Raw genomic sequence first — 21,183 nt, 5'->3', positions numbered from 1 at the left:
GTCTGTTATATATTTTAATTGTAAGTGTCCCAGAAATAAGCAAGCACCCGAGTCAAGAAAGATATTGTACTAAATCCATTTTCTTTTATTTGGAATACTATTTTTACATTTACATTATTTTCCCTAAGATTGTGTTTTGGTGGCTCTCTAAAACTACATGAACAAATAAAATAAATTTACTTGAAAAAACAAAGCAAACTGTTTTCTCCCCCAAATATAAAATTGTAGAACTACATAAACACACACACTGACTCACATAGAAAACAAAACAAAAAGGGTTTTTTTTTTTCTGATGTGCCCATTTTTTCCCTACTTTTTTACTTTTCAATTTTCTAACATATTATTAAGTTTAACAATTAAAACCAATTTAAAAAATTTAAGGTTTCCTACATATATGCAGGTATCAGGATAAACTGTAAATCTGCCAAAACTTCTGAGATGCCAGGTTTAATTACCTGTAAAAGAGCCCAACAGCCAAGCTTGCTTGTATACCTACCAGATAATCTCTCCAAAAACATAAGCCCTGTCAAATCTGAAGCTTTATACATGTCCCAAGTTGTGTATATTACTTGAAGCCAATATGGCTACAAAATTAAGATTCATCTCTGAGGGACATAAAGGAGATGGTTAAGAATCCACAGTTGCTGCTTTAAAAACTGCAACACTAACTACAGTATTAGTGACTATGATCTCTCAACATTCAGTAGAATTCTCCTCAGGGTAGGATTAAATCTTCAAGTTTTGGGAAGGGAAAATGACCCACTTTAAATAATTTAAAGAAGTGCTCTACATATTTAAAGTTTAAAATTTTTCATCATTTAAGGCACATGGCACATTTATATAAATGCTTCATAGAGATATTACTTCTCATTTCCCCAACATTTCTAAATAACTCCACATTTCAAATATTAGTTTCCTATACTGTATTAATCTACCTGAAGAACATTTCCTTTGATTTTTAAAACAGAATACGTGAGAACTATTATATAAAGCACAAAACCCTGGTGGCCAATAAACATGAATAATTGCTATTTTTAACAGAACTTAAAAGTAATTTGATCTTTTTAATAAAACATATTATTGTAATTCTTTATATCTACATAAATGGTATGCCGTCTTCATAAAGGACTGAACTGGTATTGCTTTTATAAAACCAAAGCTAAGTTTCTTTAATTTTATTAGAGCTCTAATTTTTAAAATTATCAGTATTTTCACAGTTTTCTATTATACATTGTTAAATCACTTTTAAATACATAAATAGTAAATGGCAAAGTTTTTTTTTTTTTAATGGCAAAGTTTTTAAGCTTACCTACAGATAATCTACAACCAACCTTTACTCCTACCAAGACCACAGTTTCTCAGTGGTTAGCTAACATCTACCCAACCAACCAATTTTCTTTTTCTTTTATTCAAGTCTGCTGCATAGCTGCTAATTTTCATGTGGAGACTTCTGGGAAAGAAGAAAATTCTGGTTCATGATGGAATGAACAGCAATTACTACCAGGTAAAACCTATGAAAATGAGGCCAAGGATTATATCACTATATACTGAATTGTAAATGCTTTACATGGATGGATTCAAACAGGAGAGAAGAAAGTGATAGGGTTCCTTGGGCCAATTCTTCACTCTACCTTACAACATCTTTTATATACACACACAGATTTGTCTTTAGGTCCAAACATATTCAGAGTTTAATTTAAAATCAGAGAAGAGGTACCTCAGCCTACTTTATACCTTTGTAATTATTTCAAATTCCATTAACAGAAGATCAGAACTTTTTTTTTTTTTAAAGATTTTATTTATCTATTTGACAGACAGAGATCACAAGTAGGCAGAGAGGCAGGCAGAGAGAGAGAGAGGAGGAAGCAGGCTCCCCGCTGAGCAGAGAGCCCGATGCGGGACTCGATCCCGGGACCCCAAGATCATGACCCGAGCCGAAGGCAGCGGCTTAACCCACTGGGCCACCCAGGCGCCCCGAAGATCAGAACTTTTGTTTCTTAATAATATAAATTTTAAACAGGTACATATTTAAATAAGTTTAAAAATCAGTGTGAATACATTCTCTTGAAAATGCCAACGATGGAATGAGACTTTAGACTACTAAAGGAGTAAAATTAGAAAATAGGAAATCTGAACTTCATTCAGGATTCTGAATGCAAGGCAACAAGGCCTTGTTCTTTCAGTATGCAGAGGAAAGTGCTATTAACTTAGTTGAAGGGGATTCTGAATAGGACGAACTAATAAGAAAAAGTAAATAGACAGTAAAAGGAAAGCTTACACATCTTATCATCATGACCTTTTGCATGTGCCTGTCAAGATTTCCCAGCATCATTTATTCCGAGTGTCCTTTCCTCACTGACTTCTTTATTGTGAATTAATTGACCATATATGCATGAGTTTGTTTCTGGGCTCTCATCCTGTTTCATTTATCTATGTGTCTGTTTTTATGCCAGCATCATATCTATGTGTCTGTTTTGATTACTATAGCACTGTAATATCAGTTTGAAATCAGGGTGTGTGATGACTCCCAACTACATTTTTGTGTACTTATTGTCTTTGTGGCTCCAAACATATAACTGAATTATTTGTCTATTTCTGTAAGAAAATGCCATTGAGATTTTGATAGGAATTACATTTAATCTCTAGATCCCTTTGGGTAATTTGGACATTTTAACAATATTCATTTTTCCAATCCATGATCAGAGAGTATCTTTCCATTTATTTGTGTCTTCTTAAATCTTGCATTAATGTCTTATAGTTTTCAGTGTACAGGTCTTTCATGTTCTTGGCTAAATTTATTCCTAGGTATTGTATTCTTTTAGATGTAACTGTAAATGAGATGGCTTTCTTAATATCTCTTGATAGTTCACTACTAGTGTATAAAAATGTAACAAATTTTTATATATTGATTTTGTATTCTACAAACATCTTAAATACCAACTTATAAAAGGGTATAAAAGGGTATTCATTTACTTTACCATATCATCTAATTAGGTAATAAATCATCATTATAATGCATTTTATGTATGAGTCTAACAAATCAGAAATGAAAACATAACAGTATATATAACACACATTTTTGGAGTATCATTGAAATGATTGCTTTTATATAAAGCAAATAAGATTTCATAACCCCATATAACACACCAAAAATCAAACCCAAAGTAAAGTAATGATAGGACAACAACACACCTAAGGCTTTTAGATCATTTACTACGTGCCAGTCACTATTCTAAGTAATCTATGTGTATTATTACATTTAATTTTCTTAAACTATAAAGTTGGTATTGTTATAAGTTATCATCCCATTTTACTTGTGAAGAAACTATTAGTCAAAGAGCGTAAGGTCACTCAGTATGTAAGCAGAAGAACCAGGACTGGAATCCATGCCTTTGCCGCTAAAGACTATACTCTTTACTGCTTTGTTTATACTGCCTGTCAAAATGTATAAACGCATGGTATTCAAAGAAAAGAAAATTAGTAAATACATTAAAGGAAATACTTATGTTTGTATAAAAAGCTACGTTTGGGCCGGTCAAAAAATTAAATAAAATTAATACAAATCATACAATCAAGCAGTAAAGAGAAATACAGCTTTTCCACATAGGGTTATGTCTACTAATTGATTAAATCACTTAAAAAAAATGTTCATTGAATATCTTTGAAGCGACAGATTGCCACTAAGGATAAACAACACAAAACAAAACTGACAAAGTGCCTGCCGTCATAATACCTATATTTTAGTAAACACAAAGGTTATTTTAAAAAGGGGGGGAAGTATTTAAATTATGTATTTTAACGATAGGATAAAAAGGGAAATAAATTATGTAATGAACTCCACACCTTTTCTTAATATAAGTTGTAAAACTACCAGGATTAGAGTAATTCTTCCCTAACATAGAACATATACCTTTAAAAGCTAATACTAAAATTCTCCAGAGTTTTTGAATTCTTTTTTGTTTTTAAAGACATTTATTTAACAAAATGAGACAGAGAGTACAAGCAGGGGGAGGAACAGGCAGAGGGAGAAGCAGGCTTCCCTGCTGAGCAGGAAGCCCAACGCAGGGCTTGATCCCAGGACCCAGGGATCATGACCTGAGCTAAAGGCAGATGCTTAACTGACTGAGCCACGCAGGTGCCCCAAGTTTTTGAATTCCTGATACTGCAATAGCATATGAAAAAGAGTTAAACGAAAGAAAGGAAGAGAAAACAGTTTTCAGGGAACATAAGTAACAGAAACTCAAAGCAAGATATGAGCTAAAAAAGTAATAGAATCGGTAAAGGAATGCTGTATCTGAGCATAAAATAACCAGATCTCTTCTATACCAGCAATATCACCTGGAAAGCATAATAAAAAAGACATATTATTTTAAAGTTGTAGGAATAACAAGAATAAGAATGATAACACACTACACAATATTTAACAACATATATGAAAGTGTGAAGATCTTTTTTAAAAAATTATAAAACTCTATTAGGTAATTAAAAAAACACATATTTGACTCAGTAGAGATGTTCTAATGTCATTCTACCAATCAAAACACAACATAAAAATGTGTATTATACCTAAATTAATCTATGATGGTACAAAATTCCCATCAAACCTCAGGAGGTTTTTTTTTTGTTTTTAAATACATAGATAAAATGATTCTAAAGATCATTCTAAGGAAAGACCAAAGAATAGAAAATAAAATTTTGTGGGAAGAATAATGTGCAACTACATGGACTAAATATTTTAGCAATAATTTAAAACTTACTGAATTAGGAGAGCCAGGGTAGCTCAGTCTGTTAAGTGTTTGACTGGTTTTTAGCTCAGGTCATGATCTCAAGACCCATGTTGGGCTCAAGCTCAGTGAAGAATCTGCTTGAGATTCTTTACCCCTTCTTTTCCCTTCCCCTCTGCACCTTCCCGCACTTGCAAATTCTCTCTCTCCCAAATAAATAAAAATCTTACAAAAAAAAAAAAAAAAGAAAGAAACAAAAACAAAAAAAAACCCTTTCTGAATTAGAGAGATCAGGTTTTCTAATTTTTCCCTGGGGCTGGGCAATGGGGCCGAAGATAAAGAGAAGGAGGAAGTGACCAAGACAACTGTGTTAGAAAACATGTTTCCAAATTCCTCTTTCAGTGTTAGCTTTACCCCAAGCCCTATGATCCTGGTAACCAGAGACAGTTGAAGAAATCTCCCCATGCCTTTGTGTTCTAAAACAGTTTGCTACAAGGGACCATTTTTCCTCGTATGACTAGAAAAAACACACATAACCCCTTTGTTTGCCTTATGACAAGGCCAGACACAGACCCTCCAAATTCCCATTCTTTGCCCAAAAGTGATTACTTGAACTGGTTATACCCAATGATCAATCTCAACAAAATACCTGCTACCTTGACTTACCAAAAGTCAGTTAAAAAGCTTCTCTACTTCTTTGAGAGACCTGAACACTGACCCATCCTCAGCCTGAACCAACATAAAACCTAACTGCCCCTCCTGAGGGTAAGCTGATCTCAATGTAAAACAGTCTCTGTACTATCCCATCACTCCACCTCTACCCACCTACATCTATTAATTCCACTTCCACGTACCAGGTTCCTTCTAGCTTCACTCTTTCCTTTTGAAAGAAAAGACTTTTCTACCCAACTTTTGGGAACACTGCACACCTCATGGTGGGAGCATTTCCTTTATTGCAGTAATCCCCATCCCCCTATTACAAAGGTCCCTTTCCCCACTCTTGCAACAACTCTTGTGAATAAAACCTCCCTTTAAAGGATTTTGCATGTGGCTCTAATTCTGATTCAGATAATAAAGTTTAAGGGCAGGCATAATCTAGGATCAGCTTAACTAGAGGTACAAGTGTTCATAATCAGAGGATCAAATAAATAATACAGAAGGGAGTAGAGAGCCATTCATTTATCTGCCCATTATATGGTAAATACTGTGTTATGTAAGTTAATCCAATGATGAATAATGGAAAAAAATGATCAATGATTTATATGTAGTTAAAAATGATGTTGATATTATTGACAGAATATCATCAACAAATGCACTCAGTTGGGTTAAGCTATATAAAGAGATATATATGCTCCAATAAGCACTTTTAGCATGGGGAAAGCAAAAGTCAGAAAGATCATTTATCTCTGGAAATGACCAGTAAATTGAGAGGGATGAGAAAAAAAATGGCACGGTAAACAGCACTGTAGGCAGAAGAAAGTATGCATGGAAAAGTGAAGACTAACAAACATCTAACTAAGATTAAATAGAACAAACAGGTTCACAGGACTTGATAAAAGGTGATGTTTGGAGTGATTCTTGATTCATTGGCATCCAGAGGCACCAAGACACTCTTATATACTTCTAGTGGCCATGGGAGAATAAGAGACTGATTAGAACAAAAAACGGTCTTCGAGACTGTGCTCTGAGCTTTCTGTGATGTTTAAGTGGCTTAAATGCAGACATAAAAACCAGGAAAGTATAAGAAAATCACTGAATACATACTGTGATTAAGACTGTGGCATGGAAGATAAACACTTATAAAACTTAGATGCAGTAATTAGAGATTATTATCTTGTTCTTTAAAAAACTATTCTTTTCTTTTAAGATTTTATTTATTTATTTGACAGAGAGAGAGAAAGATGACAAGTAGGCAGAGAGAGAGGGGGGGAAGCAGGCTCCCTGCTGAGCAGAGAGCCTGATGCAGGGCTCAATTCCAGGACCCTGAGATCATGACCTGAGCCGAAAGTGGAGACTTAACCCACTGAGCCACCCAGGTGCCCTAAAAAACTATTCTTTTACAAAGGAATTTACTACTAATTTCATTAAATGAAAACTTACGGTATTTAATATTTAACATAAAATGAAATTAAATTATATCTTTATGTAAGATGCGTAGATACAAAAAGACATTTCTTTTCTTTTGCATTCAATTAACTATCGATGTATAATCCTTATTGATGCCAATCAACCAATAAATCTTCCAACAACTGTAGACAACAAAGAATTTCCAAGTCACTAACCAAAACAATCACTAACCAAGTAAAGCATTCAAGAACTCAGAAGATTGGGCGCCTGGGTGGCTCAGTGGGTTAAGCCGCTGCCTTCGGCTCAGGTCATGATCTCAGGGTCCTGGGATAGAGTCCCGCATCGGGCTCTCTGCTCAGCGAGGAGCCTGCTTCCTCCTCTCTCTCTCTGCCTGCCTCTCTGCCTATTTGTAATCTCTCTCTGTCAAATAAATAAATAAAATCTTTTTTTAAAAAAAAAGAACTCAGAAGATTAAACTTTATTTATTGAACTTTATTATTAAAAATTTTTTTTTCTTTTCAAATTTCTATTTAAATTGTTAGTTAACACATAGTGTTATATTGGTTTCAGGAGTAGAATTTAGTGATTCCTCACTCACATATCACATGTAGTGTTCAACATGACAAGTGTCCTCCTTAACATCCATCATCCATTTAGCCCATTCTTCACCCACCTCCTTCCATCACCACTCAGTTTGCTCTTTATCATTAAGAGTCCCTTAAGATTTGCTGGGGTGCTTGGGTGGCACAGGTCAGGATCACAGGGTCATGAGATGGAGCCATGTGTTGGGCTCTACACTCTGCATGGAGTCTGCTTGAGATTCTCTCCCTCCCCCATTGCCCCTCCCCTGACAGCACACGCATGCGTGCATGTGCACTCTCTCTGAAATAAATATATATTTTTAAAAAGCCTCTTATGGTTTGTTATCCTCTTTTTTTCCCCTTCCCATATGTTCATCTGTTTTGCTTCTTAAATTCCACATGAGTCAAATCATATGGTATTTGTCTTTCTCTGACTGACTTATTTTGCTTAGTGTAATACACTCAAGCTCCTCCACATCATTGTAAATGATAGGATTTCATTCTTTCTGATGGAGGAGTAATATTCCTTTCCATATATATACCGCATCTTCTCTATCCATTCATCAGTCGATGACATTTGGGCTCTTTTCCCATAAGGACCAATTCACTAACCAGTTTTAGGCCCCACTGCCTTATTTTCTAATTTTGAAAGATTTTGTTTTTAGACAAATAGGTGTGAAGGAAGGAATATCTGGCATATTTTATTGCTTTAAATACATTCTCAACAAATTGCTGGAATTACACATTAAGTTTAATTCAATTAATGGAAAATGTCTGCCACATACATACAGCTATAATTTATTGAGCTCTTGTTATATATAAATACTGAACTAGGTATATTGTTTATACTTTACCATTAATTCTACCAGCACACTATATTGAGTTAAATACCATCAAAGAAAAAAACTGTAAAAGAGTTTGAAATGGTCCCAAAAGACTGGAGATATTTGTGGAAGCCTATGCCTTTTTTTAGAGCATAGACTTCTAGATTTCTGATTGTATGTGGCTTAAACCTTTCATCATTTTCAAGCTATTTTGTAAGTCTATACATTACTTACAGCAATAATTCTTGTGTATAATCAGTAAATAAAATCTGACCCTACAGAGAGAATTAAAACTTGCCACCCCAACAAAAAGTCAGTTTTATTGGGGGTCCTGGTTGGTTCAGTTGGTTAAGCGACTGCCTTCAACTCAGGTCATGATCCTGGAGTCCAGAGATCGAGTCCTGCATCTGGATCCGTGCTAGGCAAGGAGTCTGCTTCTCCCTCTGACCCTCCCTCTTCTCGTGCTCTCTCTCTCTCTCTCTCTCTCTCTCTCATTCTCTCACTCTCTCAAGTAAATAAATAAAATATTTTTTTTAAAAGTCAGTTTTGTAATACTTGTAGATTTATTTCATCGACTACACATGTCTCTGGACTTCTGAGTTTTCTTTTAAATCAAATGTAACATCTTATCTGTTCATTCATTCATTATGAGTTAAATAAAATTGTTGACATATTCATTATCTATGAGATTCATAACTTTACTCTTTTGAAAATATTAGGCTATGAAATTATTATAATTATTCTCATTTTTCAAAAAAAGAAACTCAAACTTGAAAAAGTTAGCTGATTTTGCCCGAGTTTTTTCTTGCCCAGCTCTGCTTAATTCCACAGCACATCCTCTACACCCCTAATCACTATGCCCTGCTAAAATTTAGACCATTTGGCTTTTTACTTTGTTATCTCAAGTACCTCACCATCAAAAACACCAAAGAACATAGAAATACTCTAGAAAAGCTTTTCTTTAAAAAAGCAGGCATCTTGACAGTACCACTATATAATTTATGCGACAAAGACCATCCTTACTGTCCAACAACTAAACAAATGAGACATTTTTTTCTACCCAAGAGGTCTGACTTTATTTTTCAGTTCAAACAAATGAATACATTATCCATAAGACATTTATTTTTAAAGTTTCTGAATGCTAACTCTAAAACGGAATGAAAAGGAATGGAACCAAGGCAAGCGTTTCATCCCCTGGATGAAATTAGAAACTGTCACTTGTAGCATTTCTTACAGAAGTCTCTTTGTTTTCCTCTTACGCAGGAGAAACAACCTCCAATTGTACCCATGTTTAATGCTGTAGCATGGAACAATGCACCACATTGAAATTTATAAGGTTTAAACTGGTAAAATAATCTCTTAATATAAGGTATAAAATAAAGTTTAAGAAAAAAGGAAGAAAGGAAGCATAAAGAGAAGGACTAAAGGGGTGAAAGAAAGAGAAAAGGAAGGAGAAGATACATGAATTTGCTTTACATTAAAAACCTGACAGCCTTTCTGGTGGTGATGAGTTCTCCGTGAGAACATGCCCCTCACAAAGAACCTTCTCCACCCATTCCCAGAATAAAAGAAGAGGAAGCACAAGAATAAGTGCACAAAGGCCCAAATCCTCCCTCATGGATATGAACTGTCCAGGATGCTACAAAATCACCACCGTCTTTAGCCATGCACAAATGGTAGTTTTGTGTGTTGACTGCTCCACTATCCTCAGCCAGCCTCCAGGAGGAAAAGCAAGGCTTACAGAAGGATGCTCCTCTGATGGAAGAAGCACTAAAAGCACCCTGAATTGAGATGATATCCCAGTAAACAGATGTTGAATAAAGTTAAAAAATAATAATAATAAACAAAAATAAATTTTAAAAAATTAAAAATCTGACATAATATAGAAAAATGTCACAAATCCATTAAAATACCACTTAGAAAAACAAAACACTGCTTTCCTCACCTTATTTAGCTACTAAAATCTCTCACAATCTAATCCAACAAGGAATAAAGATTACCAAAGAAAGGAGGTATTAATTCATATTTAAATTTTTTCCAGCTGCAGAAAGAACTATTTTGAATAGTCAACTTTATTTTGTAAGCCCCAATTACTTAAAATTATTCATTAATCTTATAAATGGCACCAACAGGAACCTCCTTTTTAATGACGTAAGGTTTGACAAGCCTATGTGTTGCATCACCATCTGCCACATCCTGCTCTGATATTTATAAATACTGCTGCGCTACTGACATTTCCACAACTGTTCCAGGTGTAAGACATTAGAATGGAGAATTCTCTTTGATCACTCCAATGTCATTTCTACTTTTTAAATGTAAGGAGTCGGGACAGCTCCCAGATTCCTGGAGGTACATCTAATAAAAAGCCTTTTAATCTCTAGCTGGGTTTTTTTTTTTTTCCCAGGTAAAATAGGTCACAAAAAAAAGAGATAATCAGAAAAATCTATAACCACACAGATTAACAATTTTTTTAAAAGAAAAGAAATATGAAGGTCTTGATTTTCAATTTTAATTTCTAGATAACTATGACTCATTTGGAAATGCCACATGGTTCTTGAAATACCAGCTTTACAATTTTTGGTTCAACATGTTTTTATTCATCCAAATATAACTCTTGAGACTTAAAAACAAAAAAAAGATTTTAGGAACTCAATGTACATAGTTCGGGAAAGCTTTAAAACACAATTCTGGGAACTAGTTCCTAACATGACAGTTGCATCAAAGAAAAAAACCAAAGCACTCCCCCTCTCCTCCAGGTGAAATCCTGTATAATTATATAAATATAAACACTGGTACTTAGTTCTCTCAAAATTTAATTAAAAACAAAACAAAAACCTGGTTAAAATTTCATTAGTAGCTAAATATAAATATGGAAGATTATCTAACTAGGAAAAACATGAGAAATTGGAAAAACCAGAAAGCTGATGATCAGAGAACCAAGTTAGGAATTAAAAGACAGAAATAAGGATCTAAGAATTCAAGAAAAGACCAAGGTAAATGTTTAATGCTTATGTGAAGAAAAAATTCAGGTCCATTACTGATGGTTTTGTATATATGATTAAAGAAGAAAACCTGTAATTAGAGGCATAGGTTCATCTCTACAACCTAAAAACAAATGAGTTAAAAGGGTAAAGAACATAATACACAAATATAATAGTTTCTATAAAATAATCTGGAGTACAGCAATGAAAGGAGTATTATTTTGTCTCAAAGATCTCTGCTTTAAATCAGAGAAAAATATACTTTATTTACAAAAATGGCAATTACTAAAGTAACAGAAAAATGGTTACTTTTTATTATTGAATAGAGAGTCATAAAAATCCACATAGCCTCAACATTTTGGAGGATGAAAGGGAGAAGAAATTTATTCTATTAAAAAGAAAACCAAAATAAGTCAATCAGAGAAAGACAATTATCATATGATCTCCCTGATATGAGGAATTTGAGAGGCAATGTGGGGAGAGTCAGGGGTAGGAAGGAGAACATGAAACAAGATGAGATCAGGAGGGAGACAAACCATAAGAGACTCTTAATCTCACAAAACAAAACAGAGGAGGGAGGGGGGTATGGAGAGGGTGGATGGGTTATGGACATTGGCGAGGGTATGTGCTATGGTGAGTGCTATGAAGTGTGTAAGTCTGACGATTCACAAACCTGTACCCCTGGGGCTAACAATACATTATATGTTAATAAAACATTAAAAGTTAGGGGTGCCTGGGTGGCTCAGTGGGTTAAAGCCTCAGCCTTCGGCTCAGGTCATGATTTCAGGGTCCTGGAATCGAGCCCCACGTTGGGCTCTCTGCTCCGCGGAGAGCCTGCTTCCCCTCTGTCTCTGCCTGCTTCTCTGCCTACTTGTGATTTCTATCAAATAAATGTAAAAAAATATATTAAAAAATTAAAAATTAGATTATAAAAAAGAAAACCACAGGTCCAAAATGAAGTCACTTACATTAAGAGCCCCACATTAGCAAACCAAGACTTAATACCTAACCTAACTACAATTTCAATACCCCCAAGAATGTAACCTTTTAACCAGTCAACATGGAATTTCCTGGTCAGCACTAGGAAATGTAATGATAGATCCCTTTCATTGCCCTCAGAAGGACAACATTCTTTCCTAATAATTTCCTTTTTTCCATTCCCTTTCTGCTTTTAAAAACTGTTGCTTTTTGGCAGCTCAAGAGAGCTCTTCTTTACTTTTAAGATGGGATGCTGCCTGATTCACAAATTATTTAATAAAGCCAGTTAGATCTTCAATTTCTGTTTTGTTCTTTAACAATGATAATGATGATCTACTTATAGTTCAGTTAACAAACAATAAGACACTTACAAGATTTGATTAGATACTCAGAACAAATAATGACAAACTTTTAACAACTGCAAAACATTAGAAAAATCAGTAAATCAATTTGCAAGAAGCATAAAAACAAGCAAATTTATATAACTTAAAACAACAGAAGAAAACCACATGTAGCTGGTCATCAGGCTTCTGAAAAATTCGATAATTAAGAAAAAAGCATAAATGTCCAAGGATCAAAAAAGGTATCTAAACATCAAGGAAAACCACTGTCCCTAAGAAGCATGAAAGAAAGAGTTGGTTTACTCAAAACTATATTTAAAATGATGGATACTTGATTTTCCCTGACAACCTCCAATTCTTCCCAAATTGAAGCTGACTATAAGAAGTGCAGAGAGTATGTGAAAACACTCAAAATCTCAAACATAGAGACAAGTCAAAACTGAAGTCTTCTAAGGAAGAGGGGAAAACCTCTAGTAAGGAGATGAATCAGAAGTTCCAGTTAAAACACCTGAGTTCTAATTCTATTTTGCTTAGTGACTTATCATGGCATTTTTGTCTATCTTAATCAGAATCCTCATTAAAATGGAGACCACATTGTCTTGCCTATCTAATAAGCTGTTGTGAGGATCTAAAAAATAAGGATCGCAATGAAGTATTATAGGTAAGTTAAGTAGGCCAGGTTTAAGAAAACCAACAGCTCCAGTGTGGAAAAAGAAAACAATAGGCCACTGGCCTTAATGTAAAGTAACCAAGATTTTAGAATGCTGACCCAAGAATGGACATACCAGACCAAATATATATAATGATATAATAAATAATTATGGAGCAAACTAGTAGATAGCTCGAAACTCATTCAACAGAAACATCAAAAAAAAAAATCACCAAGAGCAGACCAACATATGTATTATAGAACTATCCAAAAATTTCTATAAAAAGAGAGAAACATAGAAAAAAAAATCTGAAAATACAATGGCCTAAAACTTCCCAAATTTGATGAAATACATGAATTTACACATTAAAGCCCAATGAATTCCAAGGAAGAAAATCAAAGAGATCCATACTAAAAACGTGAGCAAATTATCAAAGACAAAAAAAGAATCTTAAAAACAGAGTGAGAGAAGTGACTTTTCATGACTAAGGAGGGGTCCTCAATAAGACTACAAGCTGATTTCTCATCAGTAACAATGGAGGACACAAAGCAGTGAGATGACATATAAACTGCTAAAAGAAAGGTCAGCCAACAGTTAGGTATCCAGCAAAACTACCCTTTATGAATAAAGAAGAAATTAAGGCATTCCCAGATTTTAAAAAAAGCTTAAGAAGTTTGTTAACTTGTCCTATAAGAAATGATAAAAGGAGTCCTTGAGACTGAAATGAAAGGACACTAGATGGTACACTGAAGACAAAACAAGAAATAAAGAACACTGGTAAAGGTAACTACATAGATAAATATAAAAGCCAGTACTACCACACTTGTGGTTTGTAACTCATCTTTTATTCCTGTAGGAATTAAAAGGCAAATGAATGAAATAATAATTTTAAATCCATATTAATGGGTACACAATGTATAAAGAATTACTGATGATAACAATATAAAGGGGGAGGATGGAAGAAGTGTTTGTATGCCACAGAAACTAAGTTGGTACTATTTAAACTGATTGTTGTAAGTTTAGTATGTTAATTGCAAGCACCAAAGTAATCACTAAGAAAATGACTAAAACACATACACAAGAGGAAATAGAAGAAAATCAAAATACTACCAAAATCAAAATACTACCAAAAATAAAAAACATAAAATGAAAACATAAAAATAAACAACACTACCAAAAATAAAAAACATAAAAATGAGTACTTGACATGCTCTGAATTGTGTCCTACCCAAATTCCTATGTTGAAGCCCTAAGCCCCAGAACTTAAGAATGCAACTATTATTTAGAGATAGGGCCTTTAAGTTAAAATGAGGCCCTTATGGTGGATCCTAAGCCAATTTTACCATTGCCGTTATAAAAATAGATACAAACACAGAGAGAGATACCAGGGGTATGCAGAGTGACAATTATGTGAAGAGAGAGCCAAAAGGAGAGAGGATTCAGAAGAAATCAAAGCCAGGACATATGGGTGGTTCAGCTGGTTAAGCAGCTGGTTTCCACCCAGGTCATGACCTTGGAGTTGCGGGATTAGGGCCCCCCAAGTGGGGCTGGGGCTCCATGCTCAGCATGAAGACTGCTTGGGATACTTCTCTCCCTCCTGCTCTGTCCCTTCCCCTGATCCTGTGCATGTCCAGTGCACACATGTGCTCACTCTTTCTTTCTCAAATAAATAAAATCATTTTTTAAATGATTTTACATATTTATTTGAGAGCGAGAGAGTGTGAGAGATAATGAGAGAGGAGAAGGTGAGAGGGAGAAGCAGACTCCCTGTGGAGCTGAGAGTCTGATGTGGGACTCGATCCCGGGAGTCTGTGATCACGACCTGAGCCAAAAGCAGTGGCTTAACCAACTGAGCCACCCAGGTACCCCTAAATAAAATCTTAAAAAAAAAAAAAAAAAAAAGTATAAGAAATCAAAGCTGCAAACACCTTGATCTTGGACTTCTAATATCCAGAACTCTGATTAAACAAATTTCTCTTGGGTAACCACTCAGTCTCTGGTATTGCTATGGCATCCTGAAAAAACCAATACAGACCTATTTGAAAGTATTTATTATTCTGTATTATTTACTTTTCTGTTATGTAAGTGCTACTTTTAAACAATAGGAGAAATTAACAGTGGAAATTAGCAATTTTTAAAAGTAGGGCTAATTAAATAATATCTATAAGAAAATATAATAATCATTATTTTCATTTGTTAAAATACGACAACTTAAACATTTTAAATTCTTTATTAGAATTTAAATTTTATAGGCCATATTGTATATTCTTTTTTTTTATTAAAATTTTTTATTTTTTATAAACATATATTTTTATCCCCAGGGGTACAGGTCTGTGAATCGCCAGGTTTACACACTTCACAGCACTCACCAAAGCACATACCCTCCCCAATGTCCATATCCCCAGCCCCCTTCTCCCAACTCCCCTCCCCCCAGCAACCCTCAGTTTGTTTTGTGAGATTAAGAGTCACTTATGGTTTGTCTCCCTCCCAATCCCATCTTGTTTCATTTATTCTTCTCCTACCCACTTAATGTATATAAATGTAAGATTTTTTTAAAAGAAGATTAAAAACAGTTGGATTAATAGTTTTATGTTTGTGTCTCCTTTCCAATAACACTTCTCTGAACTAAATAGAACCATTAGGACAGCCTTCTTTTTACTGTGGTAAAACTGAATATAGTTCAATATAAAACTTCATTTTGACTGCTCTGCCTATATCAAGGCCATATTCTTGGTGTCAGTCCTGTGATGATATCAAGCTAAATATCTCTCAATAAAAGCATTTGAGCATGGAATACCTAGGATTATACTTACTAGCAATGACAGGTAGTTAGATATGTTAAAATTAGTTTCAAACTCTACAAAATATCCACCTACTTTGAATCTAAATGCTTGTTTGGGTATTCCAACTGTTTATCAATCATGTCCTTTGGATTGATGGATTAAATTATATATGCTTTCCATGTGTAAAATGAATATCATTTCAGAAGCACACTGGTAATTTCAATTTATATTGTCAAAGTTGCAATCCAAATGAGTTACAGTTTTAGTAAAGAAATTGAGAAGGTCTTATTTAATTTGGCTGCCCTTTCATGGTGACTTTTTTTTCCCCCACCTTGAGTTATGAAGCAGTCAAATCACACAAAAATGAGACATTTGTTTGTTGTGCAAGTTTTTTCTAGTCTCCGTATGGCTTCTTCAAATACCGTCAAACACTTTTGGAGAAATGGCATATAAATTTGTTTCAGTATAATCTTTTTCTCTATTCTCATCCTCAGTGTATTGCCAAATTAGACAAGGACATTCTTCTTGTCTCACACTTTAAAAATATTTTACTGCAGGATATCTTTTCTAAGTCCAACAACAATTATAGCCGTTTTTAAGGCACATGTCCAAGGCGGCTACCTCCTTCCATTGCTTTAAGTTCAAAAATCACGTTAAGTGCACCTGTACATAGTGAGAAAACTGAAGTGTCCCAAAATCTTCACTATGAAAGCATCAATATCACAGGTAAGCAAATCATACCACTTTCTGACAGAGGTATATAAAAGGGGTGCAGAATACTTTTCAGATAATATTTTTGCATTTTCATTAAAGAGAAGTTTACAATGAATGAAATTTTACAAAATTTAAATTTACACTGTCAAACATGTAGGTGAGGAAAGTCTAGAATTGTATTTGGACATCTCAACAATTTTGTTTTATATTGCCTGTGGTTGCATTAAAATCTCCAAGAATTTAACAAATCAAAGTATCAAAGAACTAATGAGAACATTTTCTTGTTGACATGATTTGCAATATCAATTGATATATGAAAGTATGGTTGTTGGTCAGATCTGACAGAATGAGCTCTACACTGACTGTAAAGTGTTAACGTTTACTCTCTGTACGACTTTTAGTTTGTCTTTCATAGAAGTGTTGATCTTTGCAAATAATGCTCCCTTTTGAATGTTTCTGCACATTTTTCCATGGCTACCATGTAAGGTATTATTAAACCATGGAACAGGGAGAAATCCACTTAAACCTAGTATTGTGTGGGAAAATTACCTTGAAACAGTAGTAGCCTCCAAATATGTAAACATGCCAGCCATCCCAAAAGGAAAAGAACAAAAAGGGCCTACCAACCAAATGCAGAGGTTGATACTACACATTTATCCATTAAAAAGCAAACAAACAAACAAAAAATAGCAAGAAGCAAGGGGAAAAGCTAAGAATCATAGTGTAATGATTGTCAGGAGGCAATCAAGTTATAGGGATTTCACTAGCTTAATGTTCAAAGCCCTGTCTACTCACCTCATCAGGCTCCTCTGATGATGATGGCGTACTTATAAGAAGACAATCACAGTTTAAGCAAGGTGCCACAAACAGTAGTGCTTAGGATTGCACATACACACTCTACTTGTTTTCTGAGAGAAACTCAAGAGCAAAGAGGCTGAAGCTTGATAATTGGTCTGCTCAACAGTCAAGGTTTTATTTGCCTTTCCTGGGTAGTGTGTATGAGGCCAGAATGAGAACACACTAAGTGTCACTTAACAAGGGGTCTATTTGGGGTGATATTAACTATTAGCCCAGTGGTACATGCTCTTGATACAGTTTTCCAACCCTTTCTATAAGTGATATTCTGATCTGTTACAATTCAGTTTTCTTTAGTCTAACCTTAGCAGTCTTGCAGGTTACAAACTTACTTGCTATTTATATACAGCACATCAGATTTGCCTATTTCCCAAGATACTTGATTATTTATTGTCTATACTTTAAAACAAGTCCTATGACTTTGGCTCAATCTTATAACCTATCAGTTCACAATATATGAATTCCATCCACCTGTTTTTTTTTTCTTGTCTTTACAGAAGACTGAATATTTTTCAAAATATTTATTACATAAAACACACATAGATACAGAAAATACATATTTCACATGGTATATATGATTAAGAACTATGTAGAATTATAACATGATCTATGAAAACTTAGATGATCACTAAATTTTTACCCTTTGAATAGATATTATCCTATTTCAGAGCTACAGTTCACAGCATTTGGCAGACATTAAGTTAGTATAGCTCTACTAAGTTGTTAGCTGCTACCTAATACTTGCTTCTTTACTAATGTAGAGTGATTAAAACAATGGAAACCTATAATCCAGTTGTTTGCTGGAGTGAAGAAGAACTCAAATGGCTAAGAAAAGTCCCAAACCAACCAAACGCTAACACAAAACAAAACCCAATACTTTCCCTGGTAGGCTATATCCCTGTCAACTCCTTTCTGTTGTATTTGCCTACACTTTTTAGACCGCTCTAAGCTCAAACTTGATGTCCTCATTGAACAAGACTATATCAGAATTAGATACAACTAAGACTATATCACTGTTGTTCACTCTAAGGCTCTATTTTTTCAGATTTTTCTCAAAATTTAGACTGGAGAGCTTAAGTTACCAGTTACTACCTATCACAATGACAAGTACATAGCAGACACTCAATAAGTATGCCTTTTAATCTACAAATGAATCATTTTTTCCTATTATTGTCTGCCAAGGAAAATCTGAAAAATCATCTTTCTAAAGGAAAGTACTTCTAATGTACTATTTTTGAAAACTGTGTGGCTATCTTAGACATAAATTATAATTTGGCAATTATGTAGTTGGATCATCAGTCAGATGGAAAGGAAACGCAGTCTCAAAATATTAGGGAAAATGGAAAGCAAAACAAGATGTTCAATTGAGAGCTAGATTGGAATTACTATTTTTAAGTGGATGAGAGCCACAATTCTGGTTGTCCAGTCCATAAATGGGTAAATTTAAGTTTTGTTAAGATGAAGAACATTCAGAAAAATGGCAAAAAAAAAAAAAAAAAAAGCCTTCAACCCTAGTGGTTTCCAAGCTTTCTTTTTAAAAGTAGTATAATTTTTATAAACATTATCACATTAATCCTTACAACTTCCAAGATAAACTTTAACTACCACATTTACAGATGAAAGGCCAAGGAAAGCTGAGTAGATTGTTCATAGCTTCAAGGGCAATAAAGTGACAAAGCTTGAATGCAAACCCAGTTCTAACGCACTCGCACGGTCCCAAAAATAAGCCCATGCTCTGAAGCTGTTCTGTTGCCTCATTGATTGCTGAATAAGCCAATGAAATCTTTAACTTGAATCATGCTGGTATCATTAACTACCGAATAATTTCTAGGATCTATTTTTTTTTTTAAAGAATTTATTTATTTGCAGAGAAAGATCACAAGTAGGCAGAGAGGCAGGCAGAGAGAGAGAGAGAGGAGGAAGCTCGGCAGAGAGCTCTGCTCGGTAGAGAGCCCGATGTGGGACTCGATCCCAGGACCCCGAGATCATGACCCAAGCCGAAGGCAGTGGCTTAATCCATTGAGCCACCCAGACGCCCTCTAGGATCTATTTTTAAATTTATTTTTTAATTGTGGAAAAACAGACATACATAAAATTTACCTTTTTAATCAGTTTTAAGTGTATAGTGCAGTGGCATTAAGTACATTCACATTGTTGAAAAATCATCACCACTATCCATTCTAGAACAGCTTTTCATCTTATAAAACTGAAACTCTATAATCATTAAGCAGTAACTCTCCCTTCTTGCTAACGCTTGGCAATCACCATTCCACTTTCCATCTCTATGAATCTGACAACCTGAGGTATCTTATATAAGGAGAATCATCAGTACTCAGCCTTTTGTGACTAGGTTATTTCACTAAGCATAATGCCCTCAAAATTCATCTATGTTGTACTATGTGTCACAATTTCCTTCCTTTTATAGCTCTGTGTTTTATTTTTAGCTATTGTGAATAATGCTCCTATGAAGACGGGTATACAAATATCTCTTCAAGACCCTTCTTCCAATTCTTCTGGGTATGTAATCTATCTTAGTCTGCTCAGGCTGCCATAATGAGATACCACAGACTGGATGGCATAAACAATAGAAATCTATTTCTCACTGTTTTGAAGGCTTGGAAATCCAAGATCCCGGTACAGTCAATTTGGTTCCTGGAGATGACTTTCCTCCTGGCTTGTAATTTTTGATAATTAGATGTGCAGTGATTGCTAAAAACCCAATTAAAAACCGACAAAACAATTCTATAGCAATAAAATACAGTCTAGAGTCACTTTGAATCCATTTCTTTATAACTTTTAAAATATTAACCAACCTGTGCCACTTTCATTGAATTCTGGGTAGAGCCACCAGCATGATATTCGACCTTGAATTTTTTTACAAGTTCATCAAACCTACAAAGAAATCACAGTAGAAAAAAGTTAGCATCTGTCAGCTGTCACAATGAACTTTTCTGATTAGAAGTACATTAAATCACAATAACTAAAATACTTTGAATTACATAATTATGTTGTAAGAATTGAAATATGGGTGAAAAACTTTGCTGAATTTCAATACTTATGAAATTTCTTGCACAAATCTATAATTATAAAAATTTAAAATATATAAGCTGTCCATAAATAACCATTAAACTAAAAAAGGTAAAAATAAAAATTCATAATTATAAGTAATGCATATTTTCCCGTGTTAAGTGTTCTCTAAATTCCTTATAGATATATATTGTAATAACTTTAAAGTTCTAGATATCATAAAGACAATCAGCTTATAACTTAAAGAACTGGAAAACTACATTGGGTTTTATGATTCTAAGCAAGTTGCTTGGTGATGTGATTTCTGTATCTGCCAAACAAAAGCACAAAGAGAAACGATTTAAAGCTTTGATACTTCATTATTTTGGCATCTGACAAAAGCTATAGAACTTCTTTCCAGAATAATATGTATGTTCACTACACATGAAGCTTTCCATTTAACATGATCCATGTACATCCCTCCTACTACACATTTCCAGCCAAAGGACTATGGACAGTGATTTGAATAAATCTCTAATTAGAGGACGCTTATTAATCTGGATCTCAAATCAATACTCCCTACATGTATCTAACATGTTAGAGTCTATGGGAGAAATCCAAGGGACATAAATATGCAATTTAATTTCAAAAGACTAACAAGCTTTGGAGGGACAAAAAG

The 21,183-nt window shown here is 34.3% G+C and overlaps 1 protein-coding gene and 1 pseudogene across 3 annotated transcripts in view; one reads left to right on the top strand and one right to left on the bottom strand.

The window, feature by feature from the left end:
- ADK (adenosine kinase) overlaps positions 1–21,183 on the bottom strand; it is a 555,049-nt gene that overhangs the window by 350,753 nt on the left and 183,113 nt on the right. For all 3 annotated transcript variants that reach the window (XM_044239872.1, XM_044239870.1, XM_044239871.1), the window contains one exon: positions 20,312–20,390. In XM_044239872.1, the coding sequence (XP_044095807.1) occupies positions 20,312–20,390 (79 nt within the window). The remainder of the gene's footprint in view (positions 1–20,311; positions 20,391–21,183) is intronic.
- LOC122898535 lies at positions 9,722–9,986 on the top strand (annotated as a pseudogene).

The sequence above is a fragment of the Neovison vison genome, chromosome 2 (assembly GCF_020171115.1).
Source record: "Neovison vison isolate M4711 chromosome 2, ASM_NN_V1, whole genome shotgun sequence".
NCBI classification, from domain to species: Eukaryota; Metazoa; Chordata; class Mammalia; order Carnivora; family Mustelidae; genus Neogale; species Neogale vison.
The sequence above is the reverse complement of the archived record's forward strand: the minus strand, read 5'-3'. Positions and strand labels throughout refer to the sequence as shown.